This window comes from Polypterus senegalus, chromosome 7 (assembly GCF_016835505.1).
Source record: "Polypterus senegalus isolate Bchr_013 chromosome 7, ASM1683550v1, whole genome shotgun sequence".
In the NCBI taxonomy this organism is placed as follows: domain Eukaryota; kingdom Metazoa; phylum Chordata; class Cladistia; order Polypteriformes; family Polypteridae; genus Polypterus; species Polypterus senegalus.
In genome coordinates this window covers 52,115,637-52,138,806 of record NC_053160.1, presented here as the reverse complement: position 1 = coordinate 52,138,806, position 23,170 = coordinate 52,115,637, and the positions used below count along the sequence as shown (strand labels likewise).

Genomic DNA, 23,170 nt, shown 5'->3' with positions numbered 1-23,170 from the left:
TACAGCCACATTAGCTCCACAAATGAGACACACAGGTTTACCGGCAATGTCAGTAAACATATACTCAGCCTCCCATCGGTTTTTAAAGGCTCTATGTTCAGAATCACCTTTTCTCTTTGGCATCGTGTGGGCTAGCTTCGCAATAACTTGCAGCATCATAAGCTAGACTTGATTAACGCGTAAGTGTTCGGCAAGGCAGCTGAAGCACTGCATTATGGGATCTGTAGTTTATTGTGTTACCAGCGCTTCATATCCCCGGGCCATTAATAACAATAATACAGTATATAAAATGATCTCGGGCGGATATAATTACGCCGGGCGGATGTGGCCCGTGGACCTTGAGTTTGACACATATGGACTAAATAGAACTTATAGAACTTAAATATTTTTTCGAATGTGATCGCAATTCAGATCGAGTTGACGCGCACTACAGTACATCGAACCCGCGTGCTATTGTGGTTTTGCCTGTGTGCCTCAATAAGTTACCCTCCCCTCGCTCTTACTTTTTTACCGTTCATCTAATGAATACACTGAGTATGGCTTTACCAAAACAATCATTGATCGCGAATAAAGTATCCATTATTCATAAAGCTTCAATTGGTGATCTGTCTTTCTGCATTAACCGCATATTTTTCATACGTCTCAAACCAAGGGGATGCGAGGCTAAAATGAATCGAGAAGCGCGCCTACATACTTTAGTGCATCCCTCTCGAATCGAACCTCGGACGTCGGCGCTACAGGCAAAGGCACTACTATTGCGCCACAGTGTGTGGTTTGTCTATTTGAGCGTAGCAGTGTAATTGGTTTTGTTCAGCACTCTTTGGAACTGTTGCTTTTGTCTGCGCATTGCGCCAGTTCACGTGAGCCGCTGAATATGGTTTTATATGTCACTCGCTCGCTTCTAATTGTTTTGCTGCCTTCTTAATTATATAATGCAGGTTTTCTTCAGTGCTTTTTGTAGCTCTTCCTGGTTTTCTACGTAATGCGTGATTACGTGAGAGGCGTGATGATGTCACACGAAACTCCGCCCCCCACGGCTTTCGAGCTCAACTCCATTACAGTAAATGGAGAAAAATAGCTTCTAGTTATGACCATTATGCGTAGAATTTCGAAATGAAACCTGCCCAACTTTTGTAAGGAAGCTGTAAGGAATGAGCCTGCCAAATTTCAGCCTTTTACCTACACAGGAAGTTGGAGAATTAGTGATGAGTCAGTGAGTCAGTCAGTCAGTCAGTGAGGGCTTTGCCTTTTATTAGTATTGAAGATCCTTGTATTTACTTGTGATATTACAGTATTTCCAATTGAAGGAAAGCAGAGATGCAGTGAAAAAATAATATCTAAAGTTGCTTTAAAATGTTTTGCCAAAATTTTTCTATTTCCAAAAAATGCTGACATTCATCAGCTAGCCTTCTTTTAGATTTGTCTTTACCTCTGTGTTCAGTTTAATTTTCAGGACATTTAATGCATTGACTGTAGCCATTCCTTAACACTTTACCCTAGAACTTCATAAAGTCATGCAGGATTTTTTACCTTCTATTTCGGGTTTTGCCAGATGCTAATGAACACCGCACACAGCTCAATTTGGAATCAATGCATACTTCTTTCCTTGGATTTAGAATGATGTCTTATACATATGTAACCTTTAGTTGTGGTACAAACTAGAAATCGAGGTGCAGTAATTTAACAACAGGTTTAAGTTCTTAATGGTTGGAAAAAAGAAAAAGCAAAATATATTTAAGAATCTTTTGTACCATGTTTAAAGTGCCATCTGAGGTTTATAATTCATTCAACTGTGCATGATTAACCATGTGGACAAGACTAAAAACTTAGCAATCTTACATTCAGGAGGCAATGTCTGAACACTTTTGTGAAGCATAAGTGTTGCAATAAACCTGATAATGTCTCCCTGTGAATGAGAATACAGGATGAAGTTTGCCTTTGAGAACACAAGTTTTTAAAAAAAAATAATAAATTGTACTGCTTTGAATAAATCAAAACCTTACTGTCATTCTTTACCTCTATATATTTGTTATACCTCCAATATATAGATATGTGGTACAAGTAATTTGGTTGGTCTGTCACACCTATGAAAGATAACGTTTAATTTGTTATGTACTATATTTTCATAGTTAACAATGTCACAGGAAACTTTCAAGATTTTTCCATCAGTCTCACATCATAGCAGTATAAAGTGCAAACTCAGTATGAATTTTCCTACAAAGTTAAAAAATTGCCATTTAATATCTCATTTGAAACAAAGTTAAACAAATACAATTCATCTTAATTCAGGATTAGAATCAATTAATAAGCTAGACTTTGGATTTATCTTCATGTACTGACTCGGGGAAAGTGATGACTCATTTAAATTTGAGGGGAATTAAGTTTGATATATGACTCGTTGAGCTTGGCACACATTATATATCTGGCAGTAGTACTCATAATATTTTCACTATGGGTAGCTAATATTCCCCCCAGATGAAAACACCATTTTTTCCTTTCTTAAAACTAAACAGGCAGTAACATCATACATGCATGGAGTCGATTAGGTAGTGATGTAAAATGTGATATGGAGTACGCATTTGTAGTACATTTGCATGAAAGTTATGTGCATGGCTACTACAGCTCTGTAGTGTGACACTGGCCTCACAATGCATCCTGGAGTTCTGGGAAAAAAAAGTTTGTCTAAGTCAGCTGAATGGCAGATTTCCAGGAAAATATTTGGCAAACAAGGTCACTGGCAAACAAAGCATATTCAATGTGACAAATGCTTTACTAAATTTTACTGATCAACACTATTAGCTTCCCTTGGCATTTCAGCTTAATAACATTAATATAAACACCAAAGATCTGAGGGATGCAGCCAGTTGGAATTCGATGTTCACAAAGCTGTGTCAGTGGTCAGCAATCAGTGGTCAGCAAAGTAAAACATTTACTACTAACTGGAAATGCTCCTCAAATAATAAAAACTCTAGCAGTTCTAAACTGGCTGCACCTGGAACCTTGTCCTTTTTAATACCAAGTTATTTCACTTGAAGCTGTATGTACAATGAAGTGATGTTAATGTCCCTTTTTGTCTCCACAATTGGCATTACTTTTTAACTAGGAACATCATTTAATGAGTTCTCTAATGTCTCAGCATAACATACTTCCATAATATAAATAACATTGGCATATACTGTATGTAAGAAAAGTATTCTTCCTAGCATAACCAACACTGAATGACAGCGACCCAAGTGTGACATTATGAAAAAGAGACACAAATGAATCAAGGTAGTTTTTTGCAGTACTGGGATCTGCTTATGCTTGGGTAGTTTTCATATACAAACGGAAAGCCTTGAGAAGCCAACCATGTTGTGCCACCTGCAAAAATGATTGTGATTTGTCATGGCTCATTAAACATGCAGCTGTCTGCTAAAAGGATCGTACCTGAATACCACATTTCCTGCATGATCAGCTTTCCATGCTTTCACTAGTGCAAAGTCACCAATTATAGCTTTTTCCATAACATAGTGGCGTCCATTAAACTCCCGAACCTGTTGATATACAAGTTAAAACTATTATTGATCACAGAACAATAACTTTACATAAACTGCAATAGAGAAACAGATTTGCAAATGTTTCTAAACAAGCTACAAATTATACTTTAAAATAGTTAAACATTTTTAATCAGTCATTGCATATTTTATGTATGAAACTTTTTATGAAACTTGCATTAAAAAGTTAAAAAAAAGTTGACAAATCTTTTTTAACAAATATCATTCACTTTAAGAAATAAGCTGGGCATTGAAACAACTGGCATGAAAACACATCCATTTCCTAAGCAAAATTTTAAGTGAACGATTACAGGATGAACTTTAGGGAATTCATCCAATACTGTAAACACAGTAAAATTCAAACATACTTATTCAGTACTAGAATACATGAAAATATTGGGAAATACATCAAGTGTAATATGTAGGTCAGAAGAAAATAATTAAAAGTGCAAAGTGTGAGATAATTACTAACGTTATTCTATTCCAGAAAAAGGTGTAAGAAAATAATTACAAGTGCAAAGTGTAAGATAATTACTAATGTTAATAATAATGATCTATTCCAGAAAAGGGTGTTTAAAGATAGTTTATAGAAAATATAATTTGGAGTTTACACAACAGTCGGAAAATAAATCAAATGCTACCTTCACATACTGTAAAATAATAATAATAAAATGATATCCTGATCTAATGCTACTGATTTTGCCCAATGATTTTTGCATTAAACATTACATGTTGCAGATACACATATTGAGTATAAAAAGATCTTTAAAAATCCTTTTTTACTGTTCCTACAAACAGTCTCAAAAACAGACCACAAACTAGCATTTAATGTCTAGGAGATCATCTGAATAGTCTTTCCACTCTGGTGCTTTTGCAGGTAAACACTGAATTAACATTTTTTGCATATTTGTTTCTTTGCTTTTAGATAAAAAAATTGCCCTGAAGAAAAGTTGTGACTCAGAACATGTTGACATAAACCAAAATAACTGACCAGCAATAATACAGCACAGACAGTACGGCCACTTACTTCTGCTTGACATATAGGACTGACTTCTGACCAGCTGATTGCGTATTTGGCCTCCCTTTCAAGATTTTTTTTATTTATTTATTTAGATTTAGTGGATATTTGCAAACCAATGTTTGCAAACCATTGTAGTTTTTGTTTTTCCTCTTTGCCACTTTATTTCCTCTGTATCCTTTTGTTTATACAACTTTGCTTACATCTATTCTAATATATGTGTGTGTGTTTTTAATTATATTATTATTGATATTGACATTTACTTTGCCTCCTATTTTATAATAATAAAAAAATGAAAGATACTTTTCATTACAATTGTTTTTAGAATATTTTATCATTCTTTACTGTATTAACCCTACCTGATGCCCTGCTTATTCTCTTCTTGTGTAACAAGAACGAGGACCAAAGCTTATCAAGTTATACATGTTGAGAAATGGAAGCTTTTTTGGGAAAATGAAAAATTGTCTAGCATAATGATAACAAAGTTACAAAAGCAGTAAAGCTCTAAATATTTTTAATATTTAACTTTCTTAGCTAATGTAAAAATCATAAAAAGAAAAGAAAAATTACACAATGAAAAAGTAAAAAAATGTGTTATTCCTAACTAAAGTAAACTGGCTGAAGAAAGGAACCTATTTTTCATACATACAAGTCCTCAGTCAGACTTGCTATTATATTTCTAGTTAATGCTATGAAATTAATAATTTTAGCAAATTTAATGAAGACAAAGATAGAATTAATAATTAGAAAAGTATTGTAGTGTAATATTTCTAACATGGGTTATCTGTAATTACTTTCTGAATTCTGGGAAAGTGTTTAATAGTGAACCAATTTAGAAATAAATTATCTCTCAAAAATATATTTTAATCTACACAGAAAATAATCACTGTATTAGGGGCACCAACTTAATAAAATATTGTTCCTCTGTTTGCCCAAGAATCAACCTGAATTTTTTTAGTGTTCAAATTGAAGGACCACATCGACTACCACACTCCCCTAGCTTCTGTAAAATAATTTGGGGTGGATCTCAGTTCTAAATAACTCACAGATGCTTGATTGAATTGACTGGAGAAGCCACAGCATCAAAGTGTACTTAATGTCATGCTCTTGGAATCATTTCAAGAGGCATTGTGGTATAGAGTATTATTTTCCTGAAAAATCACATTTGCTGCTGGATGCACTACTTCCATATGGGAAATTGCATAATCGGCAAGAACATCTACTTATCTTTTAACAATTAAATCTTCAACACAGGGCATCAGAAGAAGCAATGTGTACATAATATATACACACATCGCACCATTACACTGTCACCACTAGCTTGCACAACACTCATGAGGTATTCATCAAATTCTTGTCCCTTTAAGCATGAATCAGCAGAAATGGGTATTTACTGGACAGACCAATGTTGTTTTTCCCCTAATTCTGTGTTTCTTACCTCATATAGCTATCATCACTTTCTGTGGGATTTGCCTGGGTTAGCAGCTACCATAATATATGGACAACACAGTATAACAAGTGCCTGGTATGGCACCACTGTTTTAGCAGTATTAGTATTAGTACAAGTAATCTCACACATACAGAGTACACTAAAATTCTTACTTCTGCTTAACACTCATTCAAATGACTGTAGCCTGTTTGTTAATTCTGTAAAGTAATTCCATCAGCTCTTTTTCCTCACCCCTTTGTTTAAAACAAATGGCTGGTTGTTTCGGTGTTGGTACTCTGTTCCTGATATAACTGTAAGAAAACCCCAGGTATTTTGCTATTCCTGGTACACTTATTGTTCTTAATTATTTTGGTAAATATTGTTATTTTCTAAAGCACTTTCAGATGACACATTAGTTTGACATATAAATGATATCTATTATTTTTCATAGTACTGCATCTGGTATCCATTACAACAATCTATAATCTTGTAGAGTTATCCAGCAAACAACTGAGCTAGAATATAACAGTTAAAATACTGCACCTTAACTAATTTAAATGAAAAATAACTTCAAAAAAGGCACACTTGAACAAGGTCTGTGTAGCAAGAATGTTAAAATGGAATTAATATTATATACTAATGTTAGTTCAGTGTTTTTGAAAAATGCAAAGTGGTTGATGTTTAAGATTATTTCCTTTTGTGCTTCACTGTAAACAAGATGCAGGGGTAGCAGTATAACTTTCATAATGCAACAGATATATTTAGCCATTGTACAAAATAAAAAGCAGTGCTATGCATCACATGAGGCAACATGATTACTTTTTTTTAAATAGCGTGTATGCAGGCTGGTGACTCAGCTGGAATTAGAAGAGGAGTCAGCAGCATCAGTCCTCATAAAAGCAAGTTTTCTTGCACAAAGCAATATTTGTTGACAGCCATAATTTAACAGAAAAAAACAGTTGTCTAGCTGGTTACGCTTTACATCCGTTTTAACTGAAAACTGAATTTAAATTGAATTTAAAAACCCTACCAAAAACATCAAGAACAAGTTTAGTCAGCGTCAGCTGCAACTATAGTCACTGCCACTGCATGGAAAGAATGCAAGACTTAAAAGTCTGTGTCAGATTACTAGCAGGCTCAGAAAGCTATTTGGCAACCATCCTACCAACATATATAGCTACATACTCAGAACCTCCTTTTTAAAATGCAGGAAAGGTTTGAATTTTTATAAAGTACCATCACAATAATTTGAAAAGGAAGTGAGGTGACAGGAAAAAAAACAAATCATAATTTAAGAGTTATAACTTAAAAGCATTGTGCTCTTTCTGGCAACACTTTCCTTATCTATCCATGTTTTGAAACTGATTTCTTTCTACTTTTGGCTGAAAAGGAAATTAAGTTAAATTTCTGCAGCATAATGCTCAAGGCAGAAATAATCTCTAGACACAAGGCCAGTGCATCAAAGGACACACTCACACTCAAAATGACAAATTTAAAATGATCAGTCTTAACATATACAGCTGTATGAAAGAACACACAGTGCAACAGGCAGTAACATGACCTAGAAGTGACCCTAATCGATGGAGGTGTAGGGAAGCAGCACTAACTTTGTCATCAATTTCTGAAGATCAAATTTGCAATAGCATATCAAAAATGGTTAGTACAAAAAATAAGGTATTGTTCTATGTAGTGTTGGATTGGAAATAAATGCCCAAAAAAGAGAAAGATGTATCATGCAAACTTATTGCCAACTGGTCAACTGGCTGCTTGCATGCCTGAGATATGGTATGACTACTGAAGTCATTATGTAGTCTATTTGTACAATAAGTTGGTGGGAGTAAATTTAAATATATGAATACAGAAAAAATGTGAGGGTGTTTGTAAATAATACTGAGGATGAAGTAGAGTAAGAGTACAATAAGCAGCAATTTCCAGCATGAACAAAACTACAGTGTGAGGCAGAGTGTTTAACTCTCAGGGTAATAGACTCCGGCATAAACCACCTAACCACTATTTGATGAAGGGATAAATGGAATTTTGTAGACTGGACTTTCTTAATTGCTACCAGGGATGTCATCAGGTTTGGAAGAGATCGGGATCTTAGAGTCCTGTGAAAATCAAAGAGCGTACCCCCTTCACTTTTCATGCAGTGATTAGGGGATAAATGAAATAAGACCAAGGGCTTAACCATATCAATCGTGTACATCACCAAAAGACAAAACAATCAGGGGTTTGTTCCTGCCTTGCGCCCTGTGCTGGCTGGGATTGGCTCTAGCAGACCCCCGTGACCCTGTGTTAGGATAGAGCGGGTTAGAAAAAGATTGACTGACTGACTTTACTATTTATAAACTCATATTTAGGTCACTGAAAAGCCTAAAACTAAAAAAATACATGCTGATATATACTTTTCTGTGTAAAAATGATGTGACATGTAAATGTGTAAAATTCTCTTTTGTGAATGAAACAGCATGTTTCATTAAATGTTTAAGATCCTGGCAGTACTCAAAGTCAGAAACAACCCCAAGTCAGAAGCCAGTCCAATGCAGGACACATACACACACTCGAACAAATAAAACTAACCATAACATCTGTAGGATGTGAAGGGAAAGCTGAATACACACAGAAAAACAAAGACAGTACACAGGCAATGTCCAGGACAAGTTTATAACTCTGGTGATGTCAAGTAGCAGTGCAACTAAGCTGCCACAAATGTATTTTGTTATCAGCTCATAAGTGCAGAAAATTTGTAACATTATTAAGCTATGCATCTGAAGGCATTCTTTAGGTAATCTCTCAAATCAGGCAAATAATCTCAAGCATAAAAGAAGGTTTCAATATGTACAGTATTATTCTGAGACAGTTTGTGTATTAGTCAGGCTGTCTAACTCTCAAAAGCAACCAGGAATCTGAATAATAAAAAGAATTTATAGGCAACAGAAGGGTGTTTTCTAGTATAGCCTGAGCAGAAAAAAGCTCTGCAAGTTGGGTCACAGTACAATCTAGCATAGTGTATACAATGCACACAGTGCTATCGAAGAGGCAGTAGTAAGAAGGATTTTTTTTTTCAAAGACACCCTTTTTCATTTACACACATATTACACATTTATCGTGACCAAAAGGTGGGCTTGAAGCAGTAATTCAAGTGAGGGGCCAAGTCAGGAAAGCGCAACCGAAGCCAAAACAACCAGAGCAACTACCCTTCAATTAAACCTGTCAGTACGACTAAAAAGTCAAGTCAGTAATTAATTCTTTCTACTTCTGGGAAACTAAGGGTACCTTGTTCATTAACAAAAAAGCTTTTATGCTCTAGGATGATTGGATGTTAGGATACTGCCCAAATATCAGAAATGAAAAAAAATATACATAATAACAGGAAGACTAGCCACCTTCAGTATGAGTGAAATTAAAAAATGCATTTACACTATTCTGAGAGCTTTCATTAGTAATTCATTTTACAGTATTACATGATCTTGATTTTGTTCAGAATGACACCTGTCCTACTAAACACACAGTTCCCACATACAGTGTTCCCTGACAGAAAATAAAAACTAAGCATGTCTAGTAATAACTACGCAACTTGAATGTTTAGAATTGTGTCAGTCAAGCCTCTGTGTGCATTCTAGTTCCACCATCATTTTGTTTCTTTATGGCCTGCATCCTACTACTGGAAAAAAACAGATGAAAAAAATGAGCAAGAAAGTCAGAGAGTAGCAGGTAATTGGAGCAAAAGTCAAAGTCTTACTTCTCTTGGTTCACTTTTAACAGCAATGCTGCCATCTTTATTATACTTGATTGGAGATCCCCCTTCCTGAATCAGTGTGCCATAGCCAGTCGCAGTAAAAAAGGCAGGTATCCCTGCTCCTCCAGCACGTATCCTCTCTGCAAGAGTGCCCTGTAAGATGACAGGGAAGGAAAAAGATATAAAGTATGTAACATACTACAAAGAATAAAACTCTCATCCTTTTCCTGTCATTCTGTGAAATCAAACCACTAGATTTCCTCTCATGTTAAGCAAAGCATCGAAAAAAGAGTTGTATATGATCAAACTCTAACATATTTTGATGCACCTGTAGGGAATGTGTCCACTGTATTAAAACCTGTCCGAACAGCACCGACTGAAGCACCTACTACGAGATTCCTAGAAGTTGATTAAAAAATATACTGTTTAAATTGTGCCACCCTTTAAATGGCTGGTGATCGGCACAAAAAATAAAGATTGTGTAGGGTGTAATTAAGCAAACTAATACACACTTCTTGTTTGTATCTTGTCTATATTAAAATGTTCTTGTTAATTAAGATTTTGCATTCTAATTACTTTAGACCTAATTAGGGGGTTTTCCAATTTTTTTATTTCACAAATAACTTGCCTATCAAAGACACCCCGACCTGCACAGATGTTTAAATGTAGCTTTACTTACAAAAAAAGGGAAGCTAAATTCTAAGCTCCTTCAATAAGGATGTTTTCTAAGTAATATTTGATTCTATTTTTGCCTTAAGGCTGCAATGACAATTTTTTTTGTCTGCCTCCTGTACCTGTTTTCCTGGCGTATGGTAATAAACAAATGTTATTCACCTTGCTGTCTTCTGTATAATTAAATCCTAGATGACTAATAGCATTCTACATATATTAACAAAAGGCAACAAACCAGCACTCAAAAAAAACACGCTAAATTGCTAGGTGCAAACAAACACTGGGGAGGTTCTGACAGCCATTATGAAGAAACCCATGGTAGTACAAAGAGGAAATATATATAATATACAGTATATATACTGATCATAGTAAACCTTGTATTTTGAAAATGAAGGACCCAGATTTTTTAATCCTTAATTGTGTCTCACTTACACATGGCTTCAATACCAAATAAGTTAACACAGGGGTATCCAAAGCACTTCTCTATTAAAATATACCATTCTCTTATCTTCAGTCATCCATGAGTAAATGTGTAAATTGTTCCCAGGATACAAAAAATATAAAGGTAATGTTCAAAGGACAGAACAACAGGTGGTAAAAATGCACTAATTTTTAAATTAGTCACCATGTATTTTTGCCCTTCAAGGAGATAAAACACAGTGTAGTGGTCAAAGGAGCTTTCATGATTTATTATATTGGCAATTATCCTTAAACTTTGAGAGAGAATGACTGTTATGCATTGAAGTCTGACAGATACAAAAAGCTTAATTGGCATTTTCTTCAATAACCACATATAGCCAATCACATTGAAGTAAGTGGTCATCATAAACAGTGAAATTTTTGAAATATGAGACAGAAAGAGAGAAAAATTTCAAAGACAGAAAAAGAGAACACTGAAGTAAAAAAAAAAAAAAGCAGCATACTTTGCATACACTAGCGCGGAGGGCAATTGACGTCACTGTAGCCCAGGATCATTTTATTTTTATCTGACCTCTAAAATAGATATTGCAGTATTTGTGGGAAATGATAACCTTTTCCACTGCTTTTTTATATGGTAGCAGTAGATATGATTAGTGGAATGGCTTATGAGCAACTCATTGGAAAAAATCTGCAGTGTAAAGGAATAAGCAACTACAGAATTTTAGTGGTAAAGGAAAATGTTTTAAAGCACACTAGCATGGGAAAAATACAAATATTGCTTTGGTGAACACACATTTGCCAAAAGCAATTTAAATTTCAAGTAAATTATATTTAAGAAAATTTAAATTTCAAGTAAATTATATTTATGAAAAGTACATCAAAAGGAAAATAGCAAGGTCATTTTTCTAGCAAGAAAATGCCTCAAGATCCTTTTCCTATGCACCCACTGCGGCAAATGCCTCTTTTTACACGTAGAAAAAATTCAGCCTATCAGTTAAATTTAGCCTATCAGTTAATTTCTTTTTCTATTAACTGCCACTTGACAAATATGTTTCACTGGTGTTGATCTAAATGAAGACCTAATCGATATGAGGTAGGCACTTGTTCTTGGAGTCGATGCAGAAAAAGAGCAGCAATAAGCAATATAGGCTACTAACATGATAAACACCTCTAAACAAAGATATGAAAATCTATCAGAAGCACTGTATGAAAGTAACACTCAAAACATATCATACAGAGCACTTTGCGTAAGTAGACTATATGAATAAAAATAGCCAAACTGACAAACTAGTCTCATTATTGTCTGTGTAGCTGCTTAGCCTGCTTGATTTTCAGATTTACTATTGAGCCCTACAGGTCTCAAAACAGTATTAGGTTTTTTGACAGTTTTGAGTTGTTTATTCACTTACAACTTTGGGCTCAGGATAGGTTTGAGTTTGTTTTCTAATAAGGAAAAATAAATTAAGAATATTTTTTGTTTTACATGTATTTTACTGAAAGAAAAAATTAACTTTCCCTTGCCGAAAGTCAAATGCACAAGAGAGAATGGTCATATTAAAAGATAGTAAATTCTAATAGCTTTCTAAGGACATGTCTCACAGAACAATAGACACTTTTTATTGAAAAAGAAATGTAATGCATTAACATATTTGATGGGTGATCATATTAACTCTTGCTCTTAAAATTAAAAGATTGAACTTGTTATTGCAAGCAGTTGGGGCTCAAGGGTACATGGTGCCTGTACATCAAATTTCCCCCTTGGAGATTGGTGCGTGTTCATATATGCATGTTATGCTCAATGCACTATAGTGACTTCTGATAACAGGGTGGTACCCCCCCCCATCAGGGATACGACATACATCACAGAGCGAAATCATATTTATTTATGACATCGAACATTGAGTAGTTTGTCCCCCTTGGAGACTGGCACGCATTCATACTTGTGTATGTCATTGGACAGAGAAAAACATGCTGTGCTTAGTGCTCTCTAAAATGTGTTTAGAGAGGCCTTGGTGCCCCCAAAGTCAAAGCTCCCTAGGCCATATGGTAAAAAAAACTTTTAAACTGCACGGCATATAATTCACCATTTAACAGCATTCAGTTTTTAGATTTAAATACCATTAATTTATAATTTTTTTTAAAAAGTCTCTCTCACCTGTGGGGTTAACTCTACCTCCAGCTCCCCTGCCAGATACTGTCGTTCAAATTCTGCATTTTCTCCCACATATGATGAAATCATACGTTTTATTTGTTTGGTCTTAAGTAGTAATCCCAGTCCAAAGTTATCAACTCTGCAATGAAAAAAAAGACATGTACTGTATATGTAAATTATGGGCATCTATTAAAAAAAAAACCAGAAAGCAAATATTAGAAGTTCCGATTAAATTAAATTAAAATGCAGGGCAGGCAGTTAGTTATTTTGGAATGTACGGATGCTTCTTTAGCACTATGGACAAATTCAGAGTCAAACCAAAGTTTTCAGATTCCAAGACTACTTTACAATGGTATGTAGAATCCAGTCAATAAAGAAAGAAACTGTCAGTTCAGTACTATCCAAACTAGGGTACTGTTAAAAACTCATTTAGTATCTACATATATAATTCACTAAGGCAAGACACCCATGGCAAGCACGCCGGAAGGGGTGTGGATTCACTAAGCCGCCGACAAGTAAGACACCTATGGCGCATGCAGAAAGGAGCCACGCCCACCAACTCCAAGACCATTGGATACGACGACAACTCGTAGAGCCACACCCACCAACTTGGACGCGACGACACAGAAAAAAACGGTGTCATTTATATTCGTCTGTCATAGAGGACACATGCACCTCCGAGAGACGTTGACTGTTCATAGAGACATGTTTCTCGCGGAGGTGGATCGCTATATGCAGCGTGTAAAACGGTTTGCGAGGGGTGTCCCATGGGATCCTTAAAACAATTCTTTACAACTGAGGTTAAAACACAATGAAGTAAGCAGTCTTTAAAAAAATAGTTTTCGGTTACGACGCACGACCGCGTGCACCATAACAAACTGTTTTATAAGCTACATACAGCAATTCGCGCTACTACCGTGGTCGGATGTCTTGCTGGATTATATATAGAAAAGCAGACAAAACAGAGCAATGAAAAGTCTACGTGAGTCACAGGTGCATGTGGACTGTGCAAAGACGACAACGACTCAAGTGACGGGTTGGAGGTGGGCACATGAGCAGGCAGGGCGCGATGGTAGTCCGCCAGTTTTCAGTCATGGACGATTGTGTGTTGCTTCGTTCCAAGCATTGTTACAATGTTGCTTTTCTTGCCGATTTATTACATTACCGATTTTTCAAATGTTAAATTTTCTCCCTGTGCTTAAAAATCATTAAAAAACCGGCCTGGTTATGCGGCGTATGGTACGCCGCTGGTTGGCTAGTAGTGGTTAATGCACCAAAATCAATTTATTGTACTTAAATTTATAATTACTGGTCCAGTTATTATAATCTTTAGTATTAGTACATTCTTCTTGTATCTACATGGGTTTTTGTGGTCTCTATCAGGTTAACTGGAGAGTCTTCTGGAGTGTTCAATATGATGCATGTCATGCGCCTAAGCAATGACCCGAGCAAATTTTGAAAAGGGATGGATGGAATGGATTTACATTTAACTTCTGACTTTCAGTACAAAAGCAATGAAAAGCAAAATAGAATTCTAAAGTTTATACCTTTATTAGACACATTCTTAAGATATATAATAATATGATACAGTATGCAAGATATATAATGTAAAAGGCTAAATCTGATAGATATACTGTATCTGTTTTCAGATACTATTTCTTCTTTCAAAGATATGTAAAGTAAGGTTGTCAGATAACTCTGAATTGCCCGTATATACAGTGCATCCAGAAAGTATTCACAGCGCATCACTTTTTCCACATTTTGTTATGTTACAGCCTTATTCCAAAATGGATTAAATTCATTTTTTTCCTCAGAATTGTACACCCAACACCCCATAATTACAATGTGAAAAAAGTTTACTTGAGATTTTTTCAAATTTATTAAATTTATTGAATTGAATCCATTTTGGAATAAGGCTGTAACATAACAAAATGTGGAAAAAGTGATGCGCTGTGAATACTCTCCGGATGCACTATGGCATGTGGCATGTGGCATGTGTGTACTATACGTGTTAATGTGCACTACAAAAATCTTCATCCAGGATCAGTTTCTTCTTTGTGCTTAGAATGCTCGGGATTTAATTAAAAAAATCTGAAACACAAAAAGTGGATTCCTTGCATTGATATTTCTGTTTTTGTATAGCAACTTATGCATATTGTCATACACGTGCGAGTAGGAGGCAGCTAAAGTGCTCAAGTAATGGTAATACCACATCAGACCAGGGGGTGGCAGGGTGCACCGACTTTCTTTCTCAGTTCCTTGCAGAGCCATCCTGGGAAATCCCGCAGACCTCCGGCCCCCAGGATGATGTCACTTCCTATACAGGCCTTTAAAGCCGCTATCTTTCCTTTGTTTAATCAGTTCAGTTTTGGACTTGGTCTTGTAAACAATTCTCTTTGAGAATTCAACCTTTTTGCAGCCAGGACATATTATACGAGTGGCTGCCCCAAACCTTTATTATGTCTGGTGTCTTATTGTGTCACAATACAAAAAAAAGTCTTTTTTTAAGAAATCTATTAATATATAATATCTTTCTCTTACCAAAATTTTTTATTGATATGTAATTACATTTTTTTTTTTTACATAGGTGTTATATTATTTGCTTTCTAGTCAATCTGAAAGTTAATCCTTACCCATAGTCAAAAAGTAACAGTTGCTCTATCAATTAAAGAATGATACCTCAGCTATTAATATTTAAAATACATTTTCTTAGCTTGACCACAGAGCTCTTATTAAAAAATGCTGTTTGGATGGACAGACTGTCTTGGAAGGACATTAAATTACACTAAGTTAAATTAATTGATAAATGCCTGTTACCATTTGCAGATTCGTGTACAGCTGCACTTGATAATCTGATATAATGCAGTATTCAAAGTATGCTCTAGTCCTATCTAAAAACCCAAAAGGCACCCCAAAAATAAATTACAGACAAGTGACGTGTCATCTCCAGCTTGACAAAGTGGATCTTTGTATTCATGGGGTTTTACCAGCATGTTGGTCATCCTAGCAACCAGAATTAGTAGTAACTGTAATTCAACAGACTATGTAGCATTTGTTCAAATAGCAATGTCCAATGTTTGTGTTTCTGAGACCACTATAACCATACTTTCCACTTTTTTCCACAGCAAGTGGTATAAACATTGCCTTCTGTACCCACAAGTTGGGCATTCAGATATGCCTCTTTAGGTATCAATGTTTTACTCATTTGTTACTTGATTGCATGTATCTTGACTTTTACTCTGCTCAGTTTGAGTCTCTGTCAGCCTCTTTCACCAAAGGGATGTTTTCATACTGCAAGACAATTTTTGGCAAGAGGGCTTGTGTGTGGTGGCACACTCTCATACTCCAGTGATATGATCATGCATGAAAACTCTATTGTTATTGCTGTTCCTGATACACTGCCATACAACATACACTTACAGTTCTGCCTGTTTTCCATCTGTACTGCACATTACTTCCACATCCACCTATTTTAAATAATATTGCTAACATTCATGATATCATTACTGATTGGGCAGTAAATTAAATAGGAAGGATAAGTACAAAATAATAAAATGCTCATTTGGCATATCAGTCAGATTGAGAAAGCACACTTCTTTACTTGTTTGCTTAATTACACTGAGTGCAAGACTAAAAGAAATAATGCCCTCACTAAGAGCACACATTGCTCAAAAAACCCAGCCTTTAAACCAGTAAAATAATTTTTCTCAAATGTATGAAGAATTATTTGTCTTTGACAATTGCTGCCCATATATGTAGCAGATTTGAGCCTCTAAAAGGATATCTTCCTGACAATTTGTATAGATTACACTCTTCTCTTTAACAGTATAAAGATTTTGGATGTGTGGCTTAAGAATTAGGTTAAGCAAGCTGAACAAGTTAGCCCTGAAATCATTGGCTAACTGCTTATAACAATCTCACAAAAAGGTTTCAAATTTCAAGCAAGGGAGTCATGACAATTAAAAACAAATTTCCAAAAAATTCCCAGCTAAAACCACGAGTTGACAGTAAAACAACTGAATACGTTAATGGTTGCCAAGCATGTAAAAGTGGTTGCCTGTGACAAAAGAAAAAAAAAGAAAAGGCGTCACCCTGGGTAAAATTCTCTAATACTGCTAAATGAGGTTAGAGGATAGGCAACTTAATATGTACAATTGTTATTTTTCCTGCAGAAAGCGAGGTAAGTACACTAACATAGTTCCTCCAAGTCAAAAGATGAAACCAAGTGACTCTCATTTGGGAAGGTGGGGTCTGGAAAATTTGTAAACCTGGCTCTTTGAATGACAGGTCAGTTTACTTCTGACATTTTGCTATGCTCATTCCTGACCCTGAAATTAACTTCATGACTTTGTCTAAAAATGAATTTTAAAGACCTCTCTCAGCCACACTATTGGGTCTAGCTACTAACAGAATTTGACCAAAAACAGAGTGGAAGACAAAGATTTATATTAGGTGAAAGACAGAAAGCAAAAAAGGGTGTTGGATTTTTTTTAAGAGTTAAGCAAGTGCTGACAATCAGGTAGGAACATGTAAAACAAAGTTCATAGGGTCACATGGTTTAACTGTGCCATTTCCTTTATTACATTACTCTCTCTTTGAAGATAACATAATAAATGAAGTACATAAAATTATCAATATTGACTCTTCTGAGAAATTCCTTCTGATGCAGAAAAAAAGTTGCAAAAACTGAACCCCAGAATTGGATTTTTCAGATTGTTTATAACGGAAATCTTTTCTATGGCACACAATGTGTATAGCAAACCATCATTCCACATTATTCCAGCAATGCATTTGAAGTTTGCTTCAGATTACACTCACAGTACAGAATTAGTAATGAAAATTAAGCCACACTAACTGCCAAATTAATGGCCTTTACTTGGATTTATCATTATTGAATGTTGACACTTGATAATCGACAGTAGACCAAATTCAATTCCTCTGTATTTCACTGCATTCTTCTCATGTCATCTACTACACCTTCCAGATCTTATTTGACCTTTATGTCCTCCATCTACATCACAGCATAATGTGTTCATCTACAGTAATCATAACCTCCTAACCATTTCTTCCTTCTTTACTTCTGACCATTTCAGACTGCTTCTTCAATCTTTTCCCTTACCTTGACACTCCTCCCTCTGTCCTTCAGTATTACTCTGCCCATACAAATCAATTAATTATTTCAGTCTTTTGGGCTTTAATACGCGTACATGATCAATCAACATTGCCATGACTCATTCCCACACTTCATACAACTGTTCATACAACTTAAATAAACAAAATATCTTTCAGTGCCAGATATGTTAATTTAGAAATCAAAATTGGCAATATCTAATAGGACATTTTATGCATATCTTGCTACCATCACCCAGTCTATACCTTCAGCCTAACTATCAAAACTTGTTTACATTCTCTATAAGACAGTTTTCATTTCAGAGTCTCTTTGCACTTACTATACCAACTTCCCCAAAATACAAAACATCACGCCTAGCAAGAAAATACTGCTTGGTGTATTTCTGTATTTGCATAATCAACCAAATACATTTGGGAACTCTGGATTTCTTCATACTTTCTGAAGAATGCAGCCCTCATGAGTATGGGGAAAGACACAAATCTGAAAAAAGGGAGCCCAAATGGGAATCTAATTCAAGTCCAATTACTGTGAGGTGACAAAGCAATCTGGTTAATATATGTACACATGTCCTATGTACTTGGTGATCTGGCTAATATCTGTTAGTGGAGCCAAGATGTTTTGAACAGTGAAGTTGCCCATTAAATCTCTTGAATGACAACTCTTTGGGAGGAACAATATTCACAACACAATGACCTTCAGAATCCTAGTAAAGACCTCTGGCCAGTGTGGGATCAGAAATGAAATGTGCATTGTATTTGAAATACCAAAAATATGACTTCTTACTAGTGCTCAACCAATATGCATTTTTCAGATAGATAACAATATTGATTTGTGGGCAGCAAAGATGACCGATTACCAATACATATTCTACCAATATTACTAGTGCATTTAAGTATTAGGTTTTCCTACAAAAAATATGAATGAAAGCAAAAAAATAAGTGAATGATGTTTTCTAAACAGTTTAAACAGATTATTTTTTTTCTTATAACATTAACAAAAAACACAGGAACACCTGACATTTGTCACTCTCATTAAAGCTACATCAGTGGCGTAGCTCGAGTTCGTGCTGCTCAAGGCGGGGTGGGGCGGGGCTTCAATTTGCCGCCCTCCAACATATCTGAATATGTTAAACTATTTAAATAGAAAATTAAAATATATTACGTATAGAGAAAAGTTAAGATACATTTTGCATAAATTTATTCATATATAAAGAAACAGCAATCATTTTTTATATACATTTATAAGCATCAACTAGACAAGAATATAGTATAGACGCACTGATAAGTCGTGTTCTAATTATTAGTTTAATATAATTACACTACGAAAACCAGAACCAAAGTAATAGGTGGGGATGTTTACTGCACAGAGCAAGAACGCATTTGAATTAATAACGAAACGAAATTATAAACTGCTCAAAAAAATTAAAGGAACACTTTGAAAACACATCAGTTCTCAATGGGAAAAAGAAATCCTCCTGGATATCTATACTGATATAGACTGGGTAATGTGTTAGGAACAAAAGGATGCCACATCGTTTGATGGAAATGAAAATTATCAACCTACAGAGCCCTGAATTCAAAGACGCCCCAAAAATCTGAGTGAAAAAATTATGTGGCAGGCTAGTCCATTTTGCCAAAATTTAATTGCAGCAACTCAAAATTGTACGCAGCACTTTGTATGGCCCCTGTGTTCTTGTATACATGCCTGACAACATCGGTGCATGCTTCTAATGAGATGACAGATGGTGTTGTGGGGGATCTCCTCCCAGATCTGGACCAGGGCATCACTGAGCTCCTGAGGTGCAACCTTGTGGCATTGGATGGACCAAAACATAATGTCCCAGAGGTGATCTATTGGATTTAGGTCAGGAAAGTGTGGTGGCCAGTCAATGGTATCAATTCCTTCATCCTCCAGGAACTGCCTGCATACTCTCACCACATGAGGCCAGGAATTGTCGTGCTCCAGGAGCCACTGTACCAGCATAGGGTCTGACAATGGGCCCAAGGATTTCATCCTGATACCTAATGGCAGCCAAGGTGCCTTTGTCAAGCCTGTAGCGGTCTGTGTGACCCTCCATGGATATGCCTCCCCAGACAATCATTAACCCACCACCAAACTGCTCATGCTGAATGATGTTACAGGCAGCATAATGTTCTCCATGGCTTCTCCAGACCCTTTCACTTCTGTCACGTGCTCAGGGTGAACCTGCTCTCGTCTGTAAAAAGCACAGGGCACCAGTGGTGCATCTGCCAATTCTGGTATTCTATGGCGAATGCCAATCGAGCTGCATGCTGCTGGGCAGTGAGCTCAGGGCCCATTAGAGGACATGGGGCCCTTGGGTCACCCTCATGAAGTCTTTTTGGTTGTTTGGTCAGAGACATTCACACCAGTGGCCTGCTGGAGGTCATTTTGTAGGGCTCTGGCAGTGCTCATCCTGTTCCTCCTTGCCCAAAGGAGCAGATACTGGTCCTGCTGATGGGTTATGGACCTTCTATGGCCCTCTCCAGCTCTCCTAGAGTAACTGCTTGTCTCCTAGAATCTCCTTCATGCCCTTGAGACTGTGCAGGGAGACACAGCAAACCTTCTGGCAATGACACGTATTGATGTGCCATCCTGGAGAAGTTGGACTACCTGTGCAACCTCTGTAGGGTCCAGGTATCGCCTCATGCTACCAGTAGTGACACTGACTGTAGCCAAATGCAAAACTAGTGAAGAAACAGTCAGAAAAGATGAGGAGGGAAAAATGTCAGTGGCCTCCACCTGTTAAACCATTCCTGTTTTGGGGGTCATCTCATTGTTGCCCCTCTAGTGCATCTGTTGTTAATTTCATTAACACCACAGCAGCTGAAACTGATTAACAACCCCCTCTGCTACTTAACTGACCAGATTAATATCCCATAAGTTTCATTGACTTTATGCTATACTCTGATTAAAAAGTGTTCCTTTGATTCTTTTGAACAGTATACATTGTAAATTAGTTGTTTATCTTGCTAGAAATTATTATCGGTGTAACGGTTATGTTTATTTTTGTCATTGCCTCATACATTTCAACTGCTGTGTCTGATGCAGAAGGACAGTCTGAACATTATTTTTCAAGCATTTGTGGTTAAAAATCAGAGAATTTGACTTTTTTCATACATGAGTGATATTTTTCCAAACCCTGCTGCTTACACACGAATTGTGCTGAGCCTTGTGGCCAATAATGCCGCCCCCAAAAATGACCGCCCCTCCTAGCTACGCCACTGGGTGACATGAGTACATATGTGTAATTGTTAAATGGATGCTTTTAAAGATAATTATATGGCCCATGTTGACTTAAATTTGAAGAATAAAGTTCTTTGGCAACAAAGCTGTTATACTATGCACTCTGACGATTACATAAGTAAGGAATTTTTTCATTGATTAATAAAAGAATAAATCAAATAGTACACATATAAATAGCATGAGAGATGCATGCATTAATTAATTAAATTGTGCTTCACATTGGCCTATGCAGTTTTACTTATTTATTTTTACATTTTTTGTTAGCTTTTAGAAGCTTTAAAAATTTCATTTGTGGCATACAGAGAGACAAATGTATAAGACAAAAAACTTCTGCAGTTTTTTACAAGATAAATGCCTGACCATTAAAACAAAAACAAAGACAATCTTGGTCTCTGAGTGAAAACCTTGCGCACAATGGTGCAGCATCCATTTCGGCAGGAGTGAATGCAATGAGGAAAAATAGCAGAACATGTAATGCAGCCTTTTAATGGGACAATTGTGAACTTTAAGTACAGTAGTAAGTAAATAAATGACAATGCATCCACTGTAAACAAAAAATGCATTATTGTCTGTTCTGGAGACAATGAATGTAGGCACAATTTAGCGTTTGGAAGCACATGGAATTGCTTAGCGTGTACACTTTTAACACTCAATTCCTTAGCGTTATTGTGCATTTCAATCAGAGGGATTGGCTTTTCAAACATGCCATTTATACTAAAAAAATAACTTAAAAAATATGCTTTGTTTGGTAGAGTTTCAGCATCATAACATCAAGGCAACTTCAACCAATATCAATGCATATAGCATCTAGAGACCAAATATCAGCACAATATTTCAGTGTTTAATATTATTGGTTGGGTCCTGCTTCTTAATTATGTTACTCTTATAGGTATGGGTATAGTAGCTGCTAACAATTCTAGTCTCTACTTACAGTATCTAGTTCCACCCTTGAACAAAACAACAAGTGAAACCAAGAAGGTTCTAGCCTCCCCATTTCTAATAAAAAAAAATGATATGCTTGGCTGCTAGTAAAAAAACTTATCCAGTTTACTAAATACAAAAACACAACTTGTTGTTGCTGTCCAAGTCCTGACATGTCTTTCAAGTGATTACTGCCTCTTAATTATGCACATATCTGTGCCAGGTAACTGAAGCCTATCACAGAAGATGGCAGTAGATTGGTGGTAGCAGTGGAACAACTTGGGTAGAGATTTAAAGAAACCAGGTTTATGAAGCATTACAAAATAAGGATAACTTGAGAAGACAGAAACAGTTACAACAATAAAAAGCTTTCCGAAGTAGCAAGAACAAAACATGGAGAACATATACTGTAGAATGGTGACCAGACCACAAATTTTATGCATGCACTCCACTCCTCCTGATGGCTGCTAAAACTAAGTATGAAGAAAGACATTCTTCAGGTAGTTTGATAAATGTAGTCTAAACAAATTTTAAACAGGTTTAAAACATGTTTGTAGAACATTTTCTAAGGTTGAGCAGTCTCTGTTACAAAATGTTGTTGCTTCCATCTCATTTATACCACCTTTCAAATTATGCATTTATATTGCAAAGAAAATACAGTATTAAATGGTAGCATATTAACTATACCTACATCATTATATTTTCATCATTTTAAATCATCCCATTTGCACTATGTGCTTTCATCAGTTACCAAAACTTTGTGTGTGTTTCCCTCTATCTCCTGCATGAAACATCAAGGTATTCTACAATTATTTCACTGCCTGGGGTGCTCTCAGTTTCTTTTGAATGTTCAGTGTGAAGTCACAGTACAAGTCAAACGTAACAGCAATC

The 23,170-nt window shown here is 36.0% G+C and overlaps 1 protein-coding gene across 1 annotated transcript in view; it reads right to left on the bottom strand.

The window, feature by feature from the left end:
• oxct1a (3-oxoacid CoA transferase 1a) overlaps positions 1-23,170 on the bottom strand; it is a 217,031-nt gene that overhangs the window by 157,821 nt on the left and 36,040 nt on the right. The window contains exons 4-6 of the mRNA XM_039758621.1: positions 12,967-13,102; positions 9,723-9,872; positions 3,427-3,533 (exon numbers count right to left, since the gene is read on the bottom strand). Coding sequence (XP_039614555.1) covers positions 3,427-3,533; positions 9,723-9,872; positions 12,967-13,102 — 393 coding nt within the window. The remainder of the gene's footprint in view (positions 1-3,426; positions 3,534-9,722; positions 9,873-12,966; positions 13,103-23,170) is intronic.